Source organism: Barbatula barbatula, assembly GCF_947034865.1.
Source record: "Barbatula barbatula genome assembly, chromosome: 7".
In the NCBI taxonomy this organism is placed as follows: Eukaryota; Metazoa; Chordata; class Actinopteri; order Cypriniformes; family Nemacheilidae; genus Barbatula; species Barbatula barbatula.
In genome coordinates this window covers 15,569,933-15,589,171 of record NC_136770.1, presented here as the reverse complement: position 1 = coordinate 15,589,171, position 19,239 = coordinate 15,569,933, and the positions used below count along the sequence as shown (strand labels likewise).

Sequence of the window (19,239 nt, the reverse complement as noted above, 5' to 3'; positions counted from 1 at the left end):
TTTAAGATCTCTTGACGTTAGCAATGTGACTTCTGAATGTTATGTGAATTGAAATGAAGATGAAGGCTGCTAATGCAACAGAGAAGCTTTCGGGGCCAAACAGCAGAATGCTGTTTACCGACCGAGTCGGTGACCCGACCTGAATCCTATCGAGTAAGTCACTTACTCGGTCGATATAATTGATGCATGCTTTTCGCCTGCCGAAGACAATTGATTGTGCCGTTTTTACCTGCCCAAAACAAACAAAATCTGGCTGTGACATCACCAGGTATCCATAGGCTACAGATTTCAGGCAGTTTGCATTGAATGCAGAGGATTTGCGACTTAGTTTGGAAAAAGATGACCTCATTAAGTTTATCGATTTGCTCAGTTACTTTTTGTCTTCTAAATGGACAGCTTATGTTTAATAAGTGCTGTAATTTCTACAAGCTTCAGGGTTTAGAGATATATATATATAGCCTCAAATTAAAGCTGACAGTTGGCATTTATATCGATAAGTCATTGTTTCATTTACAAATGGAGTGTCAAAACACCAATGAAATGTGTCTGTCGGCGATTACAAGCCTCCCGGTTTTTATTTAAACCTGCTTCACATACAGTTTATAAAATGTCAGTTCTATTTGAATTTGCTGACAACATAATACAATTTCCCCATTCGCTTTACACATCATAACCACTCTTCCCATTTACAGGGCTTATTATTGGTCATTGAGGTGACTTTATTTGTTTATGATTATACACACGTCTTTTATTGGCTTGACATTTTACTCCCGGCATAGACAGATAGATTTGAAGCTCGGAAACAAAAGCTCAGGGGTTGTACAGCGGGCTTCACCGCAGCCAACCAGGCATATGCTTAACAAGGGTCGATTTCATTGAGATTTACCGGAGGAAAAAATGCACCGTTGCTGGACGAAGTTCACGAAGTGACTTTGAAATCGTGGCCGTTTTCCCAGTCAGGGAAGACAGCAATGTAGATTTGAGAAAATTCCTGGATGTTGTCATGAAATGAAAGAGCGCTTATGTCTGCAAAATTGGACAAGAAGGATGTGGGGGAGGTCTTTGGATGGCATTTAGTGTAATTGTAATACAGCTGAAACCTTGTAGGAGCCCAGCCAAAAACAGTCAATCTTGTCCATGGCTGTGTTCACAGTAGGCTTTTGAAATCAATTAAAGACATTATGTGTGACATAATTCTCAATAACCACAAAGTAATAGTCAAGGGGTTCAAGTTTTTTTTTTAGGTCTCGTATGCTCCGCGCACACACACTGCTTTGTTCCTCATTTTCTATGATGTAAATGTATGTTTCCGAACAAGACTGTTTATTTCCTAAAACGGCGTACTTTTTAACTCTGACGCAAATGCTAACAAAAGACTGTTATACGTTTTCATAAACGTCTCTGTGAATTGTGCCTCGGTGACATTATAAGATCTTATGGACAAGTAAGCCGATTGTATTGACTGTCCGTCTTCATTGCGCTTTACAGTATGGCCCCTATTCTTCAGTTTGACTTGCTAAAAGCCAATTTGTCTATTTACATAGATTTGTGACACCGTGGTTAATGGTTTCATTCAACGGAATACTTTCCCCCCACAGTGCGTATTCTCTGTGGGACACACAAAGCCTATGAGCATGAGTGTTATTTATAAGGATTGGATGTGTTCGAGAAAGAACATGATGTTATTCTTGAATTTTAAATGGAAAACTTAATGAATTAATAAATCTTGGCTGCTAAACCCAGAGCTGGCGAACAGAATTGGACAATGAGGTAGAGACAGCAATTGGAGCGGTCGCTCTGTTTGTAAGCTGATAAGTCATGGACTGATGAGTCCATTTCTTAATTGTGGAGAGAACTCATTTTAGACTCTGGCTGAAGAGGTGGATTATTAATTGATCTTTTAATTAAAATAACATGTTATACTTGTTTGGAGGGATGAAGGTGCAAGCCAATATAAATCATCCCTTCATTCAAAAGCTCTTTGTAATATGTGACAAATCAATTAGTTTTGACATGTTCCAGTTTTGTATTTCCACAAGGGACTCACACAACACTAAGATCGGTGAACTCAATGAGTCAATTGACGGCCATGCTGATTTGAAGAAATAATAAACAGGATTAGTATACATGCACATTTTTGATTTAGCCCAATTGCCTCTGACTTCAGATTCCTCTCACTCTTTGTATTCCAAGTCTTCCCTCTCATTGAATCCTCCGCCATAGCCTGTTAAAGACATACATACATCCAACATTAACTCAACTAGAATTTTTATAAACCACATCAAGTATGGCTTGATCGAACAAATACATTTATACATGTTTGGAACAACTAGAGGGCGAGTATTTCATGACAGAATTTTCTTTTTTTTCATTAACAAGCAACACACGAATGAAGCATACTGCTACTTGGATCAATTATGCACGGTTTAAAATAGTATGCAGTATGTATATTCCGTTTTGAACATTGGCAAGATCATACCCGTTCCTTGTATCCTTGACAGAATAAAGGGAACCCAAAAATAACACTTCTGTCATCATTTACTCACCCTTTTGTCATTTTAAACCTGTACGACTTTCTTTCTTCAGCAGAACACAAAACAATATATTTCGAAGAATGTTGGTAACAGAATCGTCCGTTGGTCCTCGTTGACTTCTGCTGTATGGATGCAAAACCAATGCAAGTCACCGGGGACCAACGATTTTCTGTTACCAACATTTTTCAAAATATCTTCCTTGTGTTCTGCAGAAGAATGAAAGCCAAACAGGTTTGATGAGAATGTCAAAAGGGTGAGTAAATATTGATAGAATTTTAATTTTTGGGGAACTATTCCTTTAAGTTATGCCATCGCATTTAACAGCGATCTATTTCGAATATCGTGTCAAATCTGTGTATAAAACAATGATCAAGACCAGGAGGAGAACCGTGTTTGCATGTGTTCACCGATTTATGAGGTACGGCCTTCACAGGTATTCTGAAACAAACTCTGCCTTGTCATTTTAATTTGCGTTCGTGATCAAACCGCAACTGGCAAATTTGTCAAACAGCAAGCCCCAGAGCATCTATTTTTCATGCCAACATTGCTATTTTCAGACCCTCCCATCTGGTGAGAGCTTAGAAGCTCACCAATGATTTACAGTTACACTCTTTTGTTATGAAGCCTGTAAATTACAAGGATTGTAGGGCTTCGTGGTTTCCACTTTTCTATTTTGCATGAGCCAATCCTGGCATATCATGTCTAGAATGGAAACTCCTTAAAAGACCAATGTAATTGAATCTTAGTAGCAATGAATATGGGTCTAATTAATTGTCATGATCACATAATACGCTCTGAATATCTTGCGCTCTCTTTTCATTGGAGCACTAAAATTGAATACCGTTTTTTTATTGACTGTTATTGAGTAGTGTCGATTTATTATTAAAGTTTATTACCCAAAAACATCATCATGTCATTTAATCCTCCTCTATTCATTTCAAACATCTATGACTTTTCTTTCATCAGGAAGTTAATTTGAGGAATGTTGGTAAACGAAAACTGTTGGTCACCATTGACTTGCATTGGTTTTGTGTACATACAATAAAAGTAAATTGGGGGCCAACGGTTTATGGTTACCAACATTCTTCTGAATATCATCTTTTGTGTTTTGCAGAAGTCATACAGGTTTGAAATGTTAAGAGGAATTTTTGTTTTAGAATTTTTTAACACGGCGTTCAATAGAGGTTTATCAGTCAGGTGACATTTCAGTCATTTTGTAAGTGTTGCGTTCATATGGTGCCGAAACGATTCGCTGATGCGTTCACTTTTCTCCTGCTTTAAAATATTTTGATGTTGGATGAAACAACTTATCCCCCCGGCTCCGCTATCGCTGCAGTATATGTACTTAATTAATGTGAAGAATTGTGGTTGCAGTTGTGGCTAATGCTTTGTTTTCCTCCCTGGATGCTTTCTGCTAATGCAGTTTTATAATGAACTGGATCATCCCTCAGTGAGGACAGATGCAGTGGTTTGTTAGATACCAGAAGTTAGCTGTGTGGATATATATCAGAGCCAGCTTCTCTTGTGCTATTAGGCAGGCTGCCAACGCCTGCCAATAGCTTACAATAGAGCGCAAATCTCAGTGATGAATGACACGGAGACGCACGCAGCGTATCTCACCCACAACAGATTTCAGTTTGTCGCAAATCTCGGTTTTTCCGCGCAAAACCGAGTTAATGTGAAATCCACTTGTATAACTTCCAACATGGAGGTGTTCTTGAGATATTAAACAGGCGCAGACTTGTAAAAAAAAACACAAACTTGAATTTGCTCGCTTTGGCTCTATATGCGGAGAATGTTTTGCGTCTGCCTCCGAATGGCATATTATAGCATCCAAATCCATTTAAGCTAACACTGATTAAAAGGCCAGAGAAGATATTAAATATTTTGACTACCTCACAGCCCAAATGTCAAGCAGTATGGCAAAATGTGTGAAGCGAATGGGGCCAGACATTCCGTTTTCCATTAAAGACCGAACTTTAGCAACATCACAAATCTTGACACTTTCATATCACCCAACACCTGATTTGAATCGCACGCTGCACAGACTGACGCTTCTAAATATGCATTTCCATGTATTGTAAATTGCTTTTGACGCCTGAAGTCATGTTATATAATATGATTGGAAATGGTGAAGAACATATTGAACTATTTTAATGCAAACCGTCGCATGGGAATTCCGTGTTAATGTTTAATTGAATCACTTATTGTTGTCATCTTGCCCCGGATACTGTAGGGTACATTTTGTGATATGTTTGAGACGTCCTTTAAATTCTCTGCCCTGTCCTCTCTTTATACATACATTATGGGCTCGGCATCCGTGTGTCCTCGACGTTGTCTCCAGCAACGTGTTCCTTTAATCTCCAATTTTATCCTTAAATCTTATGCTTTTGCGCGTCACTGAAGCTCAGCTTATGTAATGTTCCCTAGGCATATTTGCATGGGCTGATGTCTGTACTGTAAATGCAGGATCCAGGCAAAGCATTAGAGTCATCCGTTGCTACTTTTTGGACGACAGACTTCTTTTCAGCGAAGGCAGATAGTCTTCCAACATATGCCAAAACTCTGCATTCAAGCTGTGTTGATGTGTCACACTGCTATTTTCATACCTTCCCAAGAGATTGTGCGGTGAAGAAATGATGAACAACACAGCATCACAGAACAAAACATCTTAACACGGTGATTATAGTGATTGATTGCTAAATACTTTATAAATCTTGCACGTTTTTTTTCTCATTTTCAAAGAATAATGTTTTAGCCTCATTTAATTGCTGCTAATGCATTTCATAGAAGAGAAAAATCACAAATTAGATCTTTTCAATATCTCCTAGAGATAAGACAGCAGTAGGAATGAAATGAAGAGATTATGCTTATGTCTCATGCTTTTTGTTCATGTTTTATATCTATTTGTTATGCATTGGGCATATAGACTCTGTGAACATCGTTTTCAGGAATCAGGAAATGTTACTGTTCTCACCGCAATAGTGGAAATTTCTTTTAAGCCTTTGGATAACGTGAAACATATTACAAGTGAAGGCCTTAGGAACTTCATACCTTCAACTGTGAGGTTATGGAAGAGAATGTCAGAAATTCAATCAGGAAAAAATTGTCTGAACACAGACCTCAATAACTTGCAGGTGATTTTCAAAGACCGAGTTGTCTGGAATATAAATGTCCTCCACTCAAATTCAGACATTGCAAGTAATTTAACGCTAGCTAGAAAGACATAAGTGGATCACCTGCTTGAGAGGAGTTATTTTCTGTTTTTATAGTGTGTATATATGCTTGCTTTTTTTGAGTTGTGTTTGTAAGTATTAAAACTTTTTTAGTTGTGTCTATAATTAAAGGGATAGTTTACCCAAAAAATGTACTTACTTACTTTTGAACTTTCGTCGAACACAAAAGAAGATATTTTTGAATAAAGTTGGTAACCAAACAGTGTCGGCACCCATTCACATCTATTGTAGGGACACAAACCCAGTTCAAGTGAATGGGTGCCAGTTAACGACATTCGTCAAGCTATCATCATTTGTGTTCTATGGAAGAAAAGGTCATACAGGTTTGGGTGAGTAAATGAAGACTGAATTTTCATTTTTGGGTGAACTATCACTTTAAATATTGTGTTGGTTTATTCAGTGTTTTTTTTCTGTGTTCTTGTGTATTTATGCTTTGGATTTTCTGCAAACTACAAATGGCTTGTATTTAAAGCGTACTCATTGGCGGCAGAGAGATTTTCAATGCATTTGTGAACATGAAAGACTCGTCAATTTACATGCACATATTCAGAAAACCTGCTTGAGCTCCACAGCCTTTGAACATCCATTAAACAATTTATCACTGAGCAGTTCATTTCTCCAACCCATGGGCTGAATGGAATTTCTTAGCATTGCAACCATACAGTAAGATTGACACGTGTTGACCACTCTACTTGCTAATTCGTTTTTTATCTCTTTCAAGCAATGCAAAATGAAAACAGAAATTTACAAGTTTCTGCGCAGGCTCAAAAAATAAGTTTGAGTTTCCTCTTACGTGCTTCCCATCGGTCACGTTTTTCTTAAATTTTTGCAGTTCCTCCAGCAATCCACGAGATGAAGAGTCACGGGGTCCGACCCGGTCAGATGGCCCTGCTGAGATGTGAGGCAGCAGCTGTCCCCTCTCCAGTCTTCGAGTGGTACAAGGGAGAGAAAAGGTACAGGCAAGAGTGATCGATGCCAAAAGTCTTTATTTCATTTGTTTACTGTACAGGGATTATTTATCATACATTATGCATTTTTGGTGATTTAAAATGCTCAACGTACTGAACATTAAAATTCAGTTATTTTCCAAATAAATCCTTTTTAACAAATCCTTGTTTCTTTAAGGTGAAATTTGTGTTTTTTTAGAATAACATGCGTTCAGTTTCCCTCCTACTTGACAGATATCACTGAAATGGCTGTCCTGAGAAATCAAGCCTGTATCTGTGACAGCCCTAGGCTATGGAATAACAACAACAAAAAGGGAGAAGCCTGCTTCTTTTTTTTCAAAAACGAAACTGGCCAGTCAGAAATGCCAGTTTCTGAATTATTATGCAAGTTGATTCGAAGGTTTAATTGTTGAAAGTTAATCTAAAGCTGCATTACAGCTTTGGGTAGTATTAGTGAAGCTATGGATCTGTAGCTTATCAAAAATGTCAAAATGTCTTATTAAAGAGTCTTCATTTCCAAAGATAGTGACTTCTTCCACAGCAAATCACCAGCCTTTTTTTAGACCTTTAATTAAAGTTGTACAATTCTGACAAAAATATTGTAACTTCTAAAGGGGATCGCTCACCGAACGAAAACACAGGTCTCTTATGGAATACTCAATTCTGATTGGTCAATCAACCAGTGATTTAATATTCCGCAAGCATTACACTTGCGACAATATGTTAAGTATTTCAAACCTTCCGTACAGAATATTTTATCAATGCTATTAAATGTTTCAAGAAAACATATTTCAAACCAATACACATTGTGTCCAAATACAGTGAGATGGCTATTATTGCAAAAGACACCTTTTTAGTGTCACATTTTTAACATTCTTGATAATAATAGTATTTCATTAACTTTTTTTATTCACATTGTGATAAATTGATGTGTTATTAAAGCAAGGATATAAATAGCAGTGTTGGAAAGGTGGCAAAAGTATAGTATTAAATCTTAATATATGTTAAATACAATCACAATGGATACCACACCTAAGGCTGAATTATCAACAAAACACATTCTGAATGAAGATCTGTTGAGCAGTTCAAGCTGAACAAATGAGAAAATATGATCCAAAAAATAAAATGGCTGAGCAATAACAATAGAGAGCTGAGATCTAATGCCTACAGCAACAAACCTCATACATATTGTTTTAAACTACACATTAATTAAACTGTTAATTATGCATTGCTGCTCTTTAAAGATGAGGTAACACACGCAGTCTTAGAAGAGAATTCAGTTTGATCAAATTTACAAAAGACAGAGACAGCTGTACGATTATTTCTGGAAAAAGACGTACGCCTGGAGGCGTGCAGGGGGGCGGAACTACAGCACGAGCTCACAATACATCATCGCATTGAATCACTATAAGTTTGTGTTGTTTACATTATGCACGCACACGCCAATTGCCAACAAAACACAGACATGTGAATTTGTTTGTTTCATGTCCGGCATCTTTTAGCGCTGAGACCGCACCATCTATCAGTTTCAAACGATCTTCAAATCCAGCATCACATCCACAGTTTACATAACATTCATCACCGAAATGCTGTGAGCAAACACACTCAGCTAACTTCTGTCAGCCGAGTTAAGAAATGGGAATCCATATTCGAAAAAAACTTTCCGAAACCTTTACGAACCCGGACGGAGTGAATCGAGCCCAGAAATACTACGTCATACGTTCAACTCGTTTTTTAACAGTGTAAAGAAGTCAGAATGCATGAAATTGTATGTTACCTCCGCTTTAAAAACATTTACTAAATGAATGAAAAAGAGACATTCATAGGTAATAATAGTCCATGTCTGAACACACAATATTTATACAGTCACTTTAAAGTGGAAATAGGTACAAACCGGTGTTAAGGAGATCCATTAGATCATCTTAACCCTGCATTTTAATTGTATGTTTGTATAACCTCATCACCAGTAAAGAGCATTCTAAGTCTCTGCACCAATCAGTGTTGACTCAAGTGGTGGTTCTTGAATTTAAATACCAAATTACCCCATTACCCGTCATTTACCCACTCTTGCCGAGTACGATCTGAATCAGCAGTTCACACTGTGCTAATTGTAATTATAGGCTTCTCTCAATTTATTCAAATTGCAAAGGAGGCTTATTGGCATTGGGTCTGTAGTCTGCTTAATCTGCCTTTACATTCAACATTGTTGATAAACTGTTTTTACTGTATTTTGCTGAAAAGTGCCGTGTCTGTGCAAAACTAATGGCAGTGGAGATCGAGGAAACGAGTAATAAAGGAAAACCAGAATAATAAACAGAAGCCGAGAGGAATGACGCACAGCCCTAGATTATTTTTGTTTTCGATCTCCATGAGATAGTCTTGAATAATATGATAAGAATATTTTTTTATGAGCTCATCTGAGATATATAAGAAATATCTTTTGTCAAAAGTAATGGTAGCTAAGTAGTTCGGTTCCAAAATGATTTTCGTTTTTGTAAACGTGAGTGCACAAGTGAAGTCGCAGCGCTCTAAAACACTGCTATTTTCAAGATGCCCTATCTAATTGCAGAATCGAATAGCAAAGATTGAACGGAATGATGTATCATCGTGGCAAAAGATCTGAATAGGTTTTATAATGGTTTTTTGTGGATAATGGCCTATAACTGAGATACTGAGTGGTAACGGTGGCATTTTTCTTTTTAAGAAAGTTTTTTTTTTCTCATATGTAAGTAAGTGTCAGCAGGAGGGCAAACAACCTTTTAGAAAGTTGGGAGGCTGAAGGTCAGCACATCTACCTGTGAGAGGAACATAGTTGACCCAGAGTCAGTGCTCTTCTGAGCTCATGTAGCTGAACCTAAGACCTTGTGCATATTTCTAATTTCTTTAAGATGCAACACTAGGGGCTGTTTTTTACAAGTTACAGTCTACTACATATTTCACCGAAATCTTTGGTGTATGGAATGTGTGCAAAATGTAGCTGCACCTTTAGGAACTATATCTATATAAAATGCCTGATTGAATACAAATAAGTGTGAAAGATCTTAACAGTGTTTAATGGCAATTGTAATAGGCACCTCTGACGATATTCATGTTATGTATATTACAGTGTATTGTATTTTTGTCAATAGATCATCCTAACAATTACACATCAGACCTTTCATGTACTCATTATTTTAGCTGTCAGAAACCTACATCATAAGTATTTAAAATGTTCTATAAAAAAAAGTAATTTTTTTACTACAATATACTCACCATTAGCTGATGCTACAACCTAAAGATGAAATATACACATGCGGAAAAATATTAAGAGACGATTTCAGAGACTGTTTTTCTGAATTTACTAATTATAGGTATGTGGTTTGGTAAAATGTCATTCTGTGAACTACTAACAATTTTATCCGAAATATCAAATACAAATATTGTTTATACCTCTAAGCAACAGTTATGAATAGAGGATGAAGAAAAGAGGATGCTTATGGCACGTTTCCAAGTCATTGTTTGTCATTTTGAATATTGCGATAAATATTGTACCCCGTGGACCTTATACCGAGGTATTATTATAGCACAGTGAGATTTTTTATGTAGTTACATCCCTACACCCCTGTTGTGCTAATACATAGATTTGAATGTTTGTTAAGCACACTTGGTAAATCCCACGACAGCAGTTTGGGCTCAGTACAGTGCATGAATTAAAATTCTTAGATTACAATATCATTTTGCTGTTTTCAATGTCAAGACCACGCATGCGTTCGCCGTTTACACACCTAATTCACTAATGGAATTATGTACATAAGTAAACAGCATATTTGTGTAAAACCAACAATGACATAGTTTTCTTGTATTTTACATATACCTAGTTAGCGTGGTGTGAAAAAAGTATGTTTAATACTGTATATGCCATAAAGTATTTCATGGCAATTCATGACTATGAGCAAAAGCATCTATAACAAAAAAATACACTGCATGTTAACATAGCACAACAATATGGTGTCCTTAACTAGACATTCATTAAAATAACACTCTTGTTTTCAGGATTAACATGGGCCAAGGTATAGACATCAAGAACCTCAGCTCCAGATCAATTCTCACAGTGAAAAATATGACACAGGATCGCTATGGCAACTACACCTGTGTGGCTGTCAACAGGTTGGGAACAGCCAACGCCAGCGTGCCTCTAATTCGTAAGTAACAAGCATTATTGTCCCCTGACTAACTCTTGTTGTGTTGGGAATTGTTTTCAACATATGCTATCGCCGTTGGAAGGAAAGGAAACCATTTGAAGGAAACCCCAGCATTTTTAATGCATGTGATGCAGCGGAAGCGAGAAAAGATGCTACACAAATAGGTCAATGTTTTTGGAGTGTGAAGTTTTCAACAAAGCGTTTTCAAACAAACGCCGCACTTAAAGCGAGATGCGATTTCTTTGAGCAGTCTGTTTGAAATGCCTAATGTTGTTTTGATTTTGAGGTCCCACAGTCAATAATAAAGAGCTGGTGGGCTAACAAGATAAACAACGGAAAAAATAGGAAAGGCGATAGTCGTAAAAGTGCCAGATGGAAAAGTTGAGTCCCTCACTTTTAAATGAAGCATCAAAGGACCAGCTGAGATAAAAATTCTCCTCTTTCACATTCTGCTGAAAACCGGAGATCTGTGATGCAAGAAAACTAACAATATACCAGAAAACTGCATCTGCTGCTCTCACCAGAGCTACTCTGTACCTCTTATTTTCTCCCTCGGTAATAAAAAGGAAACCTACCCTACTGTCCTCCTAATGAGAAATGGCAAGCAATTCCTGCACGACGGGCACATCCACATCTATACGGATTGCAAATGTGGGACTTGACTGTCGTTGCCGGTGACTAAATTACTATTATAATATCGGTCAATAAGTATTGATGAACCAAAGGTGGATTCAGGGACACATTAATATTTAATGGAGCACCTCAACCTCAGAGACAAGGTGTGGCGTACTAATCAAAGTGCGGCGTTTGGTATTCTCCCCGGCATAAAGAAACCTATCACACGGCTCTATTTTTAGCCCAGTGTATGATTTCTTGCTTCTTATTGTGCTCCACGTATTGAAAGTTTTCTTAGCGGTACCGTCTAGATGAAACCCTCAGATTTGTTCCTCTCTGCATGCCATAGAATTAACTAGTTTTATGGCGCTTCCTGGGTTGCCAGATTCAAGGTGATTGAGCGCTTTTCTTGCGTACGCGAAGGATATTTAACATAGTGAAATATCATGATGAGGTTTCCTGTGTCTGTGAAGGGATTTATTCCATTTTACCAGAAAGATCAGGTGAAATGTGTAGCATTCGATGTTTATGGACAAAAGGCGAGATTTGGTTAGGAAGCTGTGCGATGCATGTGATAGCGATCATCTACAGTACATCGGCCCAACATTATACCATAACTATAACTATATACCAGAGCTGGCATACCTTTCTCAACGACTCCATTACGTCCACACTGGTCTGAATATTTCACCCCTCATTATAAGTGCTTGTAATGTAATGCACAAATGTAATTCTCAAGAGGAGAATTAGTAAGTTAACTGACATTATGCTTAAGAGATTAAAATTTCATTAAGGAGAAAAGTGCACTTTCGTGAAATGTTGGTGTTGGCACACTCTAATGACGCTAGTCTGATGCACTCATAGATCAAACCGCATGTTTAAAACTGCTTTGCTTAAGCTTTGCCAATTGCCAATGAACCCAATGTAGCTAATGGCTTTTGTAATTGTCACACACATTCTTTTCTGTATATATAAAAAAAATGCATGTCAATGCACTCTACTTAATCGGTCTTTGTTTTGACAAGGTACCACGCTTTCAATAAGAATTCATTAGTATTCATTTGCATCTAGCAGTATATAAGGAATTAACTTAGCTTTAGCACACGTCTTAAATAAATCCCTATTAATTACTATTGCATAGTATAATAGACTCATCTTTTTTTAGCATATATGCATATCATGAATATTGCTGCTGTCCTTCTGAAACCTCAGATCTCCATAATAAAAATTCTTCCATGAATCATTATCATAGGTCACCGTTGATGTTTGTCACTGGGTTTTGCAAATATCTAACCAATTAAAATGATTAAAAACTGCTTGTCTACTGTCATACCACGGTATAGTATATTCATTTTTAGAAAAACAGTGAATTAGGACATCCAAGGTTTCAGAAGGACAGCCACGATATGTATATAATATAAAAATCTATAATCGTCAATGTGCACATATTTCCCGTGAAAAAGCGACAATGGGGCTTGCGAGGGAACGAATGTCTGCCAGTCGGTGCTTTTGTCCTTTTGTACCATTCTAAACTATTGTCTACAAACGCAAGTTCACTGAATACACAATGTTCGTTTGGGAGACAAAATGTGCAGACAGTGTGTAAAGGTGATAAACTCTTTAAAATCTTTTGTATTGTAAAATAAAAATGGATGATGCAATGCCCATGTGATAGACTTGACATTTACACAAATCTCTCTGTATTACTCACTGTCATCACGTTTGATTGGACTTAATGTCATTTGCTTTAGATCTATGAATCTTTTTGGTCAATGTAGTTGGACAACTGTATAAACGACTTTGAATTTGCATTTTGAATTTTGTTTGTGTAGATTACTGGCATGGAATGCTAATATCTGTGTTTTTCATAATTGATCTGTATATGTTGTACGTGTGAGAATGAGTTCGTGTAATCTTTACTGCTGAAGGCAATAACAGCATATTTATACACATACACCTCGCCCATCTTTATCTTGTTGGGTGTTGCATAACATTTTCTGTGCGCAAAGCAAACGTGCATCTCAAACACATTGTCACATCGCCAGCCTGCTGTTTTACCGTGCCTGATGTGCTTTCCTGTTTCTGAGCTTTCCTGAAACTTAAAATCTCACTTCTGCATTTCGCTGTCCCGCTTGAGGAGCAAAGACTTAGTTGTCCTTAATTGGCAGATTTCATCTGCTTTGTAATCCAAGCTATCTCGGTTTTGCTTATAGCACAGTGTAGGCTTTGCTGAATAATCTCCTCCAACCTCTTATTACAATAAGCCCAAAACTGAGTAGAAGCACTTATAGCCTGCAGAAACTACCAGTCTCTATGATAAAGCCTCTACGTCTTCAACCGGCACCGGCTAATGGAAGCCTTGTTCATTTGCCATGCCTATCAATCACGAACTCATCTTTTCAAAGCTCTGCGTTTCTTGTCCTCATTCGCTTACTTGAGTTGTGGTGAATGTTGTTGTCGTGGTTACCACACCCTGACCCCGTGTGAAAAGAATGCGCGAAATAGAAGGTGAAGTTGGACAGAAGATATGATCAGATCAGTTTATTCTCATGAATATCGTTTTTCTCCAGCGTCTGGGAGACGCACGCATTCATCTTGCTGTTCAGCCAACCTTTCTGATCCTGGTCTTATTTCTCCATCAATCATATACCGGGTTGCTTTCCCCTCTGAGCGTCGCGGCATGCACTGTAAAGAACTGCCAAATACAGACTGTGCACAATTTATGCTGATACGTTTAAGTGCTTTGTTAAGTGCTCGTGGATTAAGAATTTAATTGGACGGTACTGTATATGCATCATACGATAACGATCTGGCTTTATCGAACTGATGCTTACTGATACAGTGTAGACAGATCTTTAACTTCATGAGGTCTGGTCCACACTGCAGCTTATTCTGGCCACCAACCACCTACTTGGACATTGAAAACAACACAGATAAACGGTGTGCTGGCTATGCGATCAGAACATGTGCTCGTTTGAAAGTGATTGTAATCGATTATTTTCTTAAGTGGAAGATACAGTTCTGTTTTTAGATGTGTAGCTAACTTGCAACTAGGTGTTAAGTGTATATATTACATTGGTGTTATATATTGTAATCGCAACTCTACCTTGTGTTTCCAGTAACTGCTCAGCCATCCAATCAGATTAGAGTTTGTTAGATTGAGTAAATGCTCAATTTACTAAATGCTACTGGTGTTGTACTTCTTTAAGTGCTCTTATTTGGAGTTTCTGCGCAAGAGCACCCTCTAGCTGTTAGACGCTGCGGCTGAAGAACTGCGCAGAAACAATCGTAGTCAATTGGCTAATCGTGTGCTGTTAATAAACGATTTTTCGTGCAGCCCTCGCCCAATCAGAGGATAAGATTACGAATATGTTGCCAGGTTGTGATATTTACAGCATTAGCAGTATCATTGAGTATCTTGTTACAGTAGCCCGTTCTCTTGATACCATTATCTTGATAAAAAATGGCATTTTATGGTGGTTTGAAGCAGTTTTGTAAGCCTAATCAAATTCAATACAGTGCTGAAATGGACAGCTGAACAGATGGACTGACATTTATCGTTCTCATTGACTTTTAGTATTACAACAGTCATCATTTTGGCACGGCTCAGTCTTAAAGGATGCTGCCTTGCTGTTTTTACACTGCTGTGCGCAGAGCATGCAGGCCCTTGAAAAATAACATGTTTGGGATGCAGCGCGTCCGTTTTGGCTATAAAGCACCTCCCGACAGAGACAGAGACAGAAGCGACTGGAGAAATAGGTGTATGCAATGAGTCTGACCATGCATGAAAGATAGAAGGTGCAGCCATTCAAGGATGCGGCCAATGAATTGTGCCTCTGAAGATTACACAAAATTAGACTCTTGAAATAATTCATTTTAACCTTTAAGTTTTAAAATCTACAGTTTAAGGCCAAGGTAAAATAAGTCCATATTTGACATCTTGGCTCGTTCTTAAAGCGTTAAGTGGTCAATGCACACCAGATTGCACTTCTCTCAAATCGTTGCAATTTATGTTTCTGAAAATTATATATAGTAGCAGCGTCAAGTTTCTCTGGTTGCGCCTTGTGAAGGTAAAAATGAGACGTTATTATAGAATGTAATGCAATTCCTCCCGCCGAGATGATGTGTTTTTCTTGCAAGTGAGAACAGAGGTCGTTCAGTGTACACATCAAACAGTTCTTATGTGAATGCAGTGATGGGTACTCCATTGCTGTATAGCTGTAGATTACATGAGATGCAATACTGTAATGTATAGGCTAAGAGAGCGTCACAATGCAGTGTGATTTATGAAGAACAAATTGCCTTTCTGTGATAACCAGATAGTAACCGGGGAATGGAAGTATTTTCGTGGCTGCATGAAGATCATCAATGTCTTAGACTACACTGAGTAACATTATCTTGGTTCCAGAAACACCTTACAGTAGATTTGGCAAAAAGTAGAATGGAGACTGGAAATATATACCTTTGTCGCATTTTTATTGACAAGAAAACAGATTTTTTAAATCATGACTTTAGATGGATTTATCTTGGGGCATCGATTTTTATTAAAGATATTTTCACCCTTTTCTTTTTTATTATATGATAGGCACAGTAACGTTTATGTAAGCATATACAAACCTTATACTCTACCTCTATCATTCATTTAGCCCTTTTTTGAAATGCATTTTTCTAGTATTACACTCTATGTTATAATGTTTCATTTTATAAAATACTTAGATATCTTTATGTTTTTTAAAGTATTTTTAACATACATATTTCTCCAATACCTTTTAAAATATATTTTTTAAATATCGTTCCATCAGCATATTTAACAGCAAAGAATGAATGGAAATGATGTGGTGGGAATGACAGTGTTTCAGTTACAAAGCTTAACAACTGTATTAGACCACCCCCACCCAATGTAAGGTTTGTGCCACAGCTGTATAACAGTATTTTTTTGTTTCTGTAATGTTTAATCCAGCAGTATGTCTAAACTCTTTAGTCACAGTAGTATTTCTAATGCTAAATAATAATTATTGTAGTTTTCAAATGAACTGTTTTGCAAGAAAGGCAGATACCCAGTTATTTACTTGCAGTCGAAATACAAAACAAAAATATAACTGTCTATCAATTCAATTTATGAATTGATAGAAGAATGTGCAAAATGTGCAAAATGAAAATCGAGCTCATTCTCTGAGGGAATTTTTATTATGTTTAACTTTACAAAGCCACGTTTGTTCATATTCTGCCAATGGTTGGGTGCTTTTGCCTCTTTATCTTAATCTTGTTTTATATCCACTCATGAAGTCGATTCCCTATTCAGGACTGTCAATAGTGTGATTGTTTTAGGTTGACATTCTGTAGGCTTATCATGATGTCAACAAAGTCCTATCACACCACCTGTGCTTTTTTATTCTTACACACACACACACACACACACACACACACACACACACACACACACACACACACACACACACACACCCTGCCTGAACCTGTGAACAGTAATGATGTGAACTGTCTCTTGGCACTGTGATTTCAACTTCAGGGCTCTCAATTTAGCTTACCAGAGAGAAGCTTCTGTTGAGGTCATTACATCCCTTAATAACAAAGCCTCTGTTACTGTAAGGAGGCACTGCAATGTTGATCTGAACAATGAAAGAGGAAACACACATCCTGGATTATTTCCTTTGTTGGGTTTGGCTGTGTTACCACAAGAGAGACTGCATTAGTGGGATAATCATTTTGACAAACGTCCAGATGGTTGATTGTGTCCAGCTTTTTATCTCACAATTACTTGTATGTTATTGTTGCTCGACAAATTATTTTATGAGTGTCACATGAAGAATCCTTAGGAAAATTAACCGCAGTTTTATTATAGTAAAAGTGTAGTAACCAGAGGTGATCAAATGAATGAATAAATAGGGGATTCTAACGAAACACCTTCCAAATAGTGAGCAGGTTTAAGAATCTCACCATAACACCCTACAGTGTCAAATCTGACAGCCTATATTGTAAACAACATCAAGATAATTATGAATCTGCTATCGAGTCAAATAAATGATGAATATATACATTTATTAGGCATTTATAACATGTGAGTTAAACACGGCTCACCATTTGCCAGGTATTTCGTTAGAATCCCTCTTTTTATTCATCGGTTATAACTTCTTCATAATGCATTTGTAAATGACCTATTTATCAGTAATGAACACATTTATAAATGCTTTAAAATGGGTACCAAAATGTTAAATAACTGAAATAAAGTTCAAATTTACATATATAGAACATTTTATTTTATGTTTTAAAATGTTTAAAAATTACCATTTTATAGCTAAACCATGATTAAGTTAGTTTGTCACCACAGTTAATATAATTTTATGAATGACAAAGACAATATTAATTTGGAGACCTAGTGTATTTTGTCAGCAGATGCATTTGGGTTTGATATTTTGTAATGTAGTCGAATGACATTCATATATTTGAGTAAATTTTGAAGTTGAGGTTAGATACTGTATCATCAAATGAAAGACTTATAAATGTGAATACAGACTCATCACTGCATATCTAACCCAGATCTAAACATATCCCCACAAGTTAAGTTTTAATTACCATCAGTTAAGTAACTCGACGGAAAATATTGAGCCTATATGAGATTAAAAAATGAATTAACATTAAAGTCCTGCTTTTAACATTTCCCGAAAAGGGAGCTAGGGCAATTGAGAGAGTATGATATCTATTAATAAAATGAAAATCATATTACATCGTCATGATTAAACGACTGTCTGCTAGGTGCAAATTTAATTTCATGTGTTAATTGCGCCGAGCTTCATTCCGGACCGTTGAATTGAGTGATGCTCAAAAGATTCTAGTTTGGAGTATCAAAGATCAGCCATCATAATACGATTTGAAATCGACTCAGTCAGAAGCCCTCTGAACATAAAAACCTGACAAACCCCGATTGAACGTTACGTTTTGATCAAGACATCTCAGCGGGCATTGGTTATGTGTTTTAAAAAACCCACAGAGGTTTTCACTCCACCCTCTCCAGTCTTTGCCTGTGTTTGATCTCTCTTCCTATCTTTTTGGTCTTCATTATGTTAATAATATATAAATGTCTTCTTTTTCCTCTCCACTTCTTTTCCTGTAGCTATTATTGAACCCACCACAACTAGCGCTGTCTCAAGTCCAGGTCAGTATGTGTCTCGCGCTCCTCGCAGCTCAGTAAAGGATCCGAAACGCTGCACTAACCAAAATTGACCTCTTCCTCATTGCAATTTCTCCTATTATCGATTGGCCAGGATGCCTGCTGGCATACAGCTTTGTGTGTCGTCCCTTTAATTTCATTTTTTCTCTCTTGATTTGTTTGTGTTTACTTGTGTTTTATTTCTTTAACTTGTGGCATTGGCACAGTTCAGCACTGACAACCCCTCTGAGCGGGTACTGTGGCGTTATGGTGGGCACTGTCATGTGTGGGGCTGGAGCTCGAGTGGCTTTTCTAAACGCTGACTGCTTATCTCTGGCTTCCTCATTCTCTGCTTTAGCGCGGGCTGCATGAAGGGCGGGATATTGATAATACACCTCTTCGATTTCTCTCTTTTATTTGTTGTCTGCCATTTTTTCTTCTCCTGAGCAGCGACTGATTCCGCCGTCTCTGAACGTCTCTCACTATCTATAGCATCGCTGTGTTTTTGCTGTTGTGCTTCTTACTGAAATCACAGACCATGGGATTCATTTCTTTCTGGGG

The 19,239-nt window shown here is 37.4% G+C and overlaps 1 protein-coding gene across 2 annotated transcripts in view; it reads left to right on the top strand.

Moving 5' to 3' along the window:
• negr1 (neuronal growth regulator 1) overlaps positions 1-19,239 on the top strand; it is a 102,901-nt gene that overhangs the window by 50,885 nt on the left and 32,777 nt on the right. For both annotated transcript variants that reach the window (XR_013786948.1, XM_079460932.1), the window contains exons 5-6: positions 6,603-6,723; positions 10,750-10,898. Coding sequence is in view for 1 of the 2 variants with exons in the window: in XM_079460932.1 (XP_079317058.1) it covers positions 6,603-6,723; positions 10,750-10,898 (270 nt within the window). In the remaining variant the exon portion in view is untranslated. The remainder of the gene's footprint in view (positions 1-6,602; positions 6,724-10,749; positions 10,899-19,239) is intronic.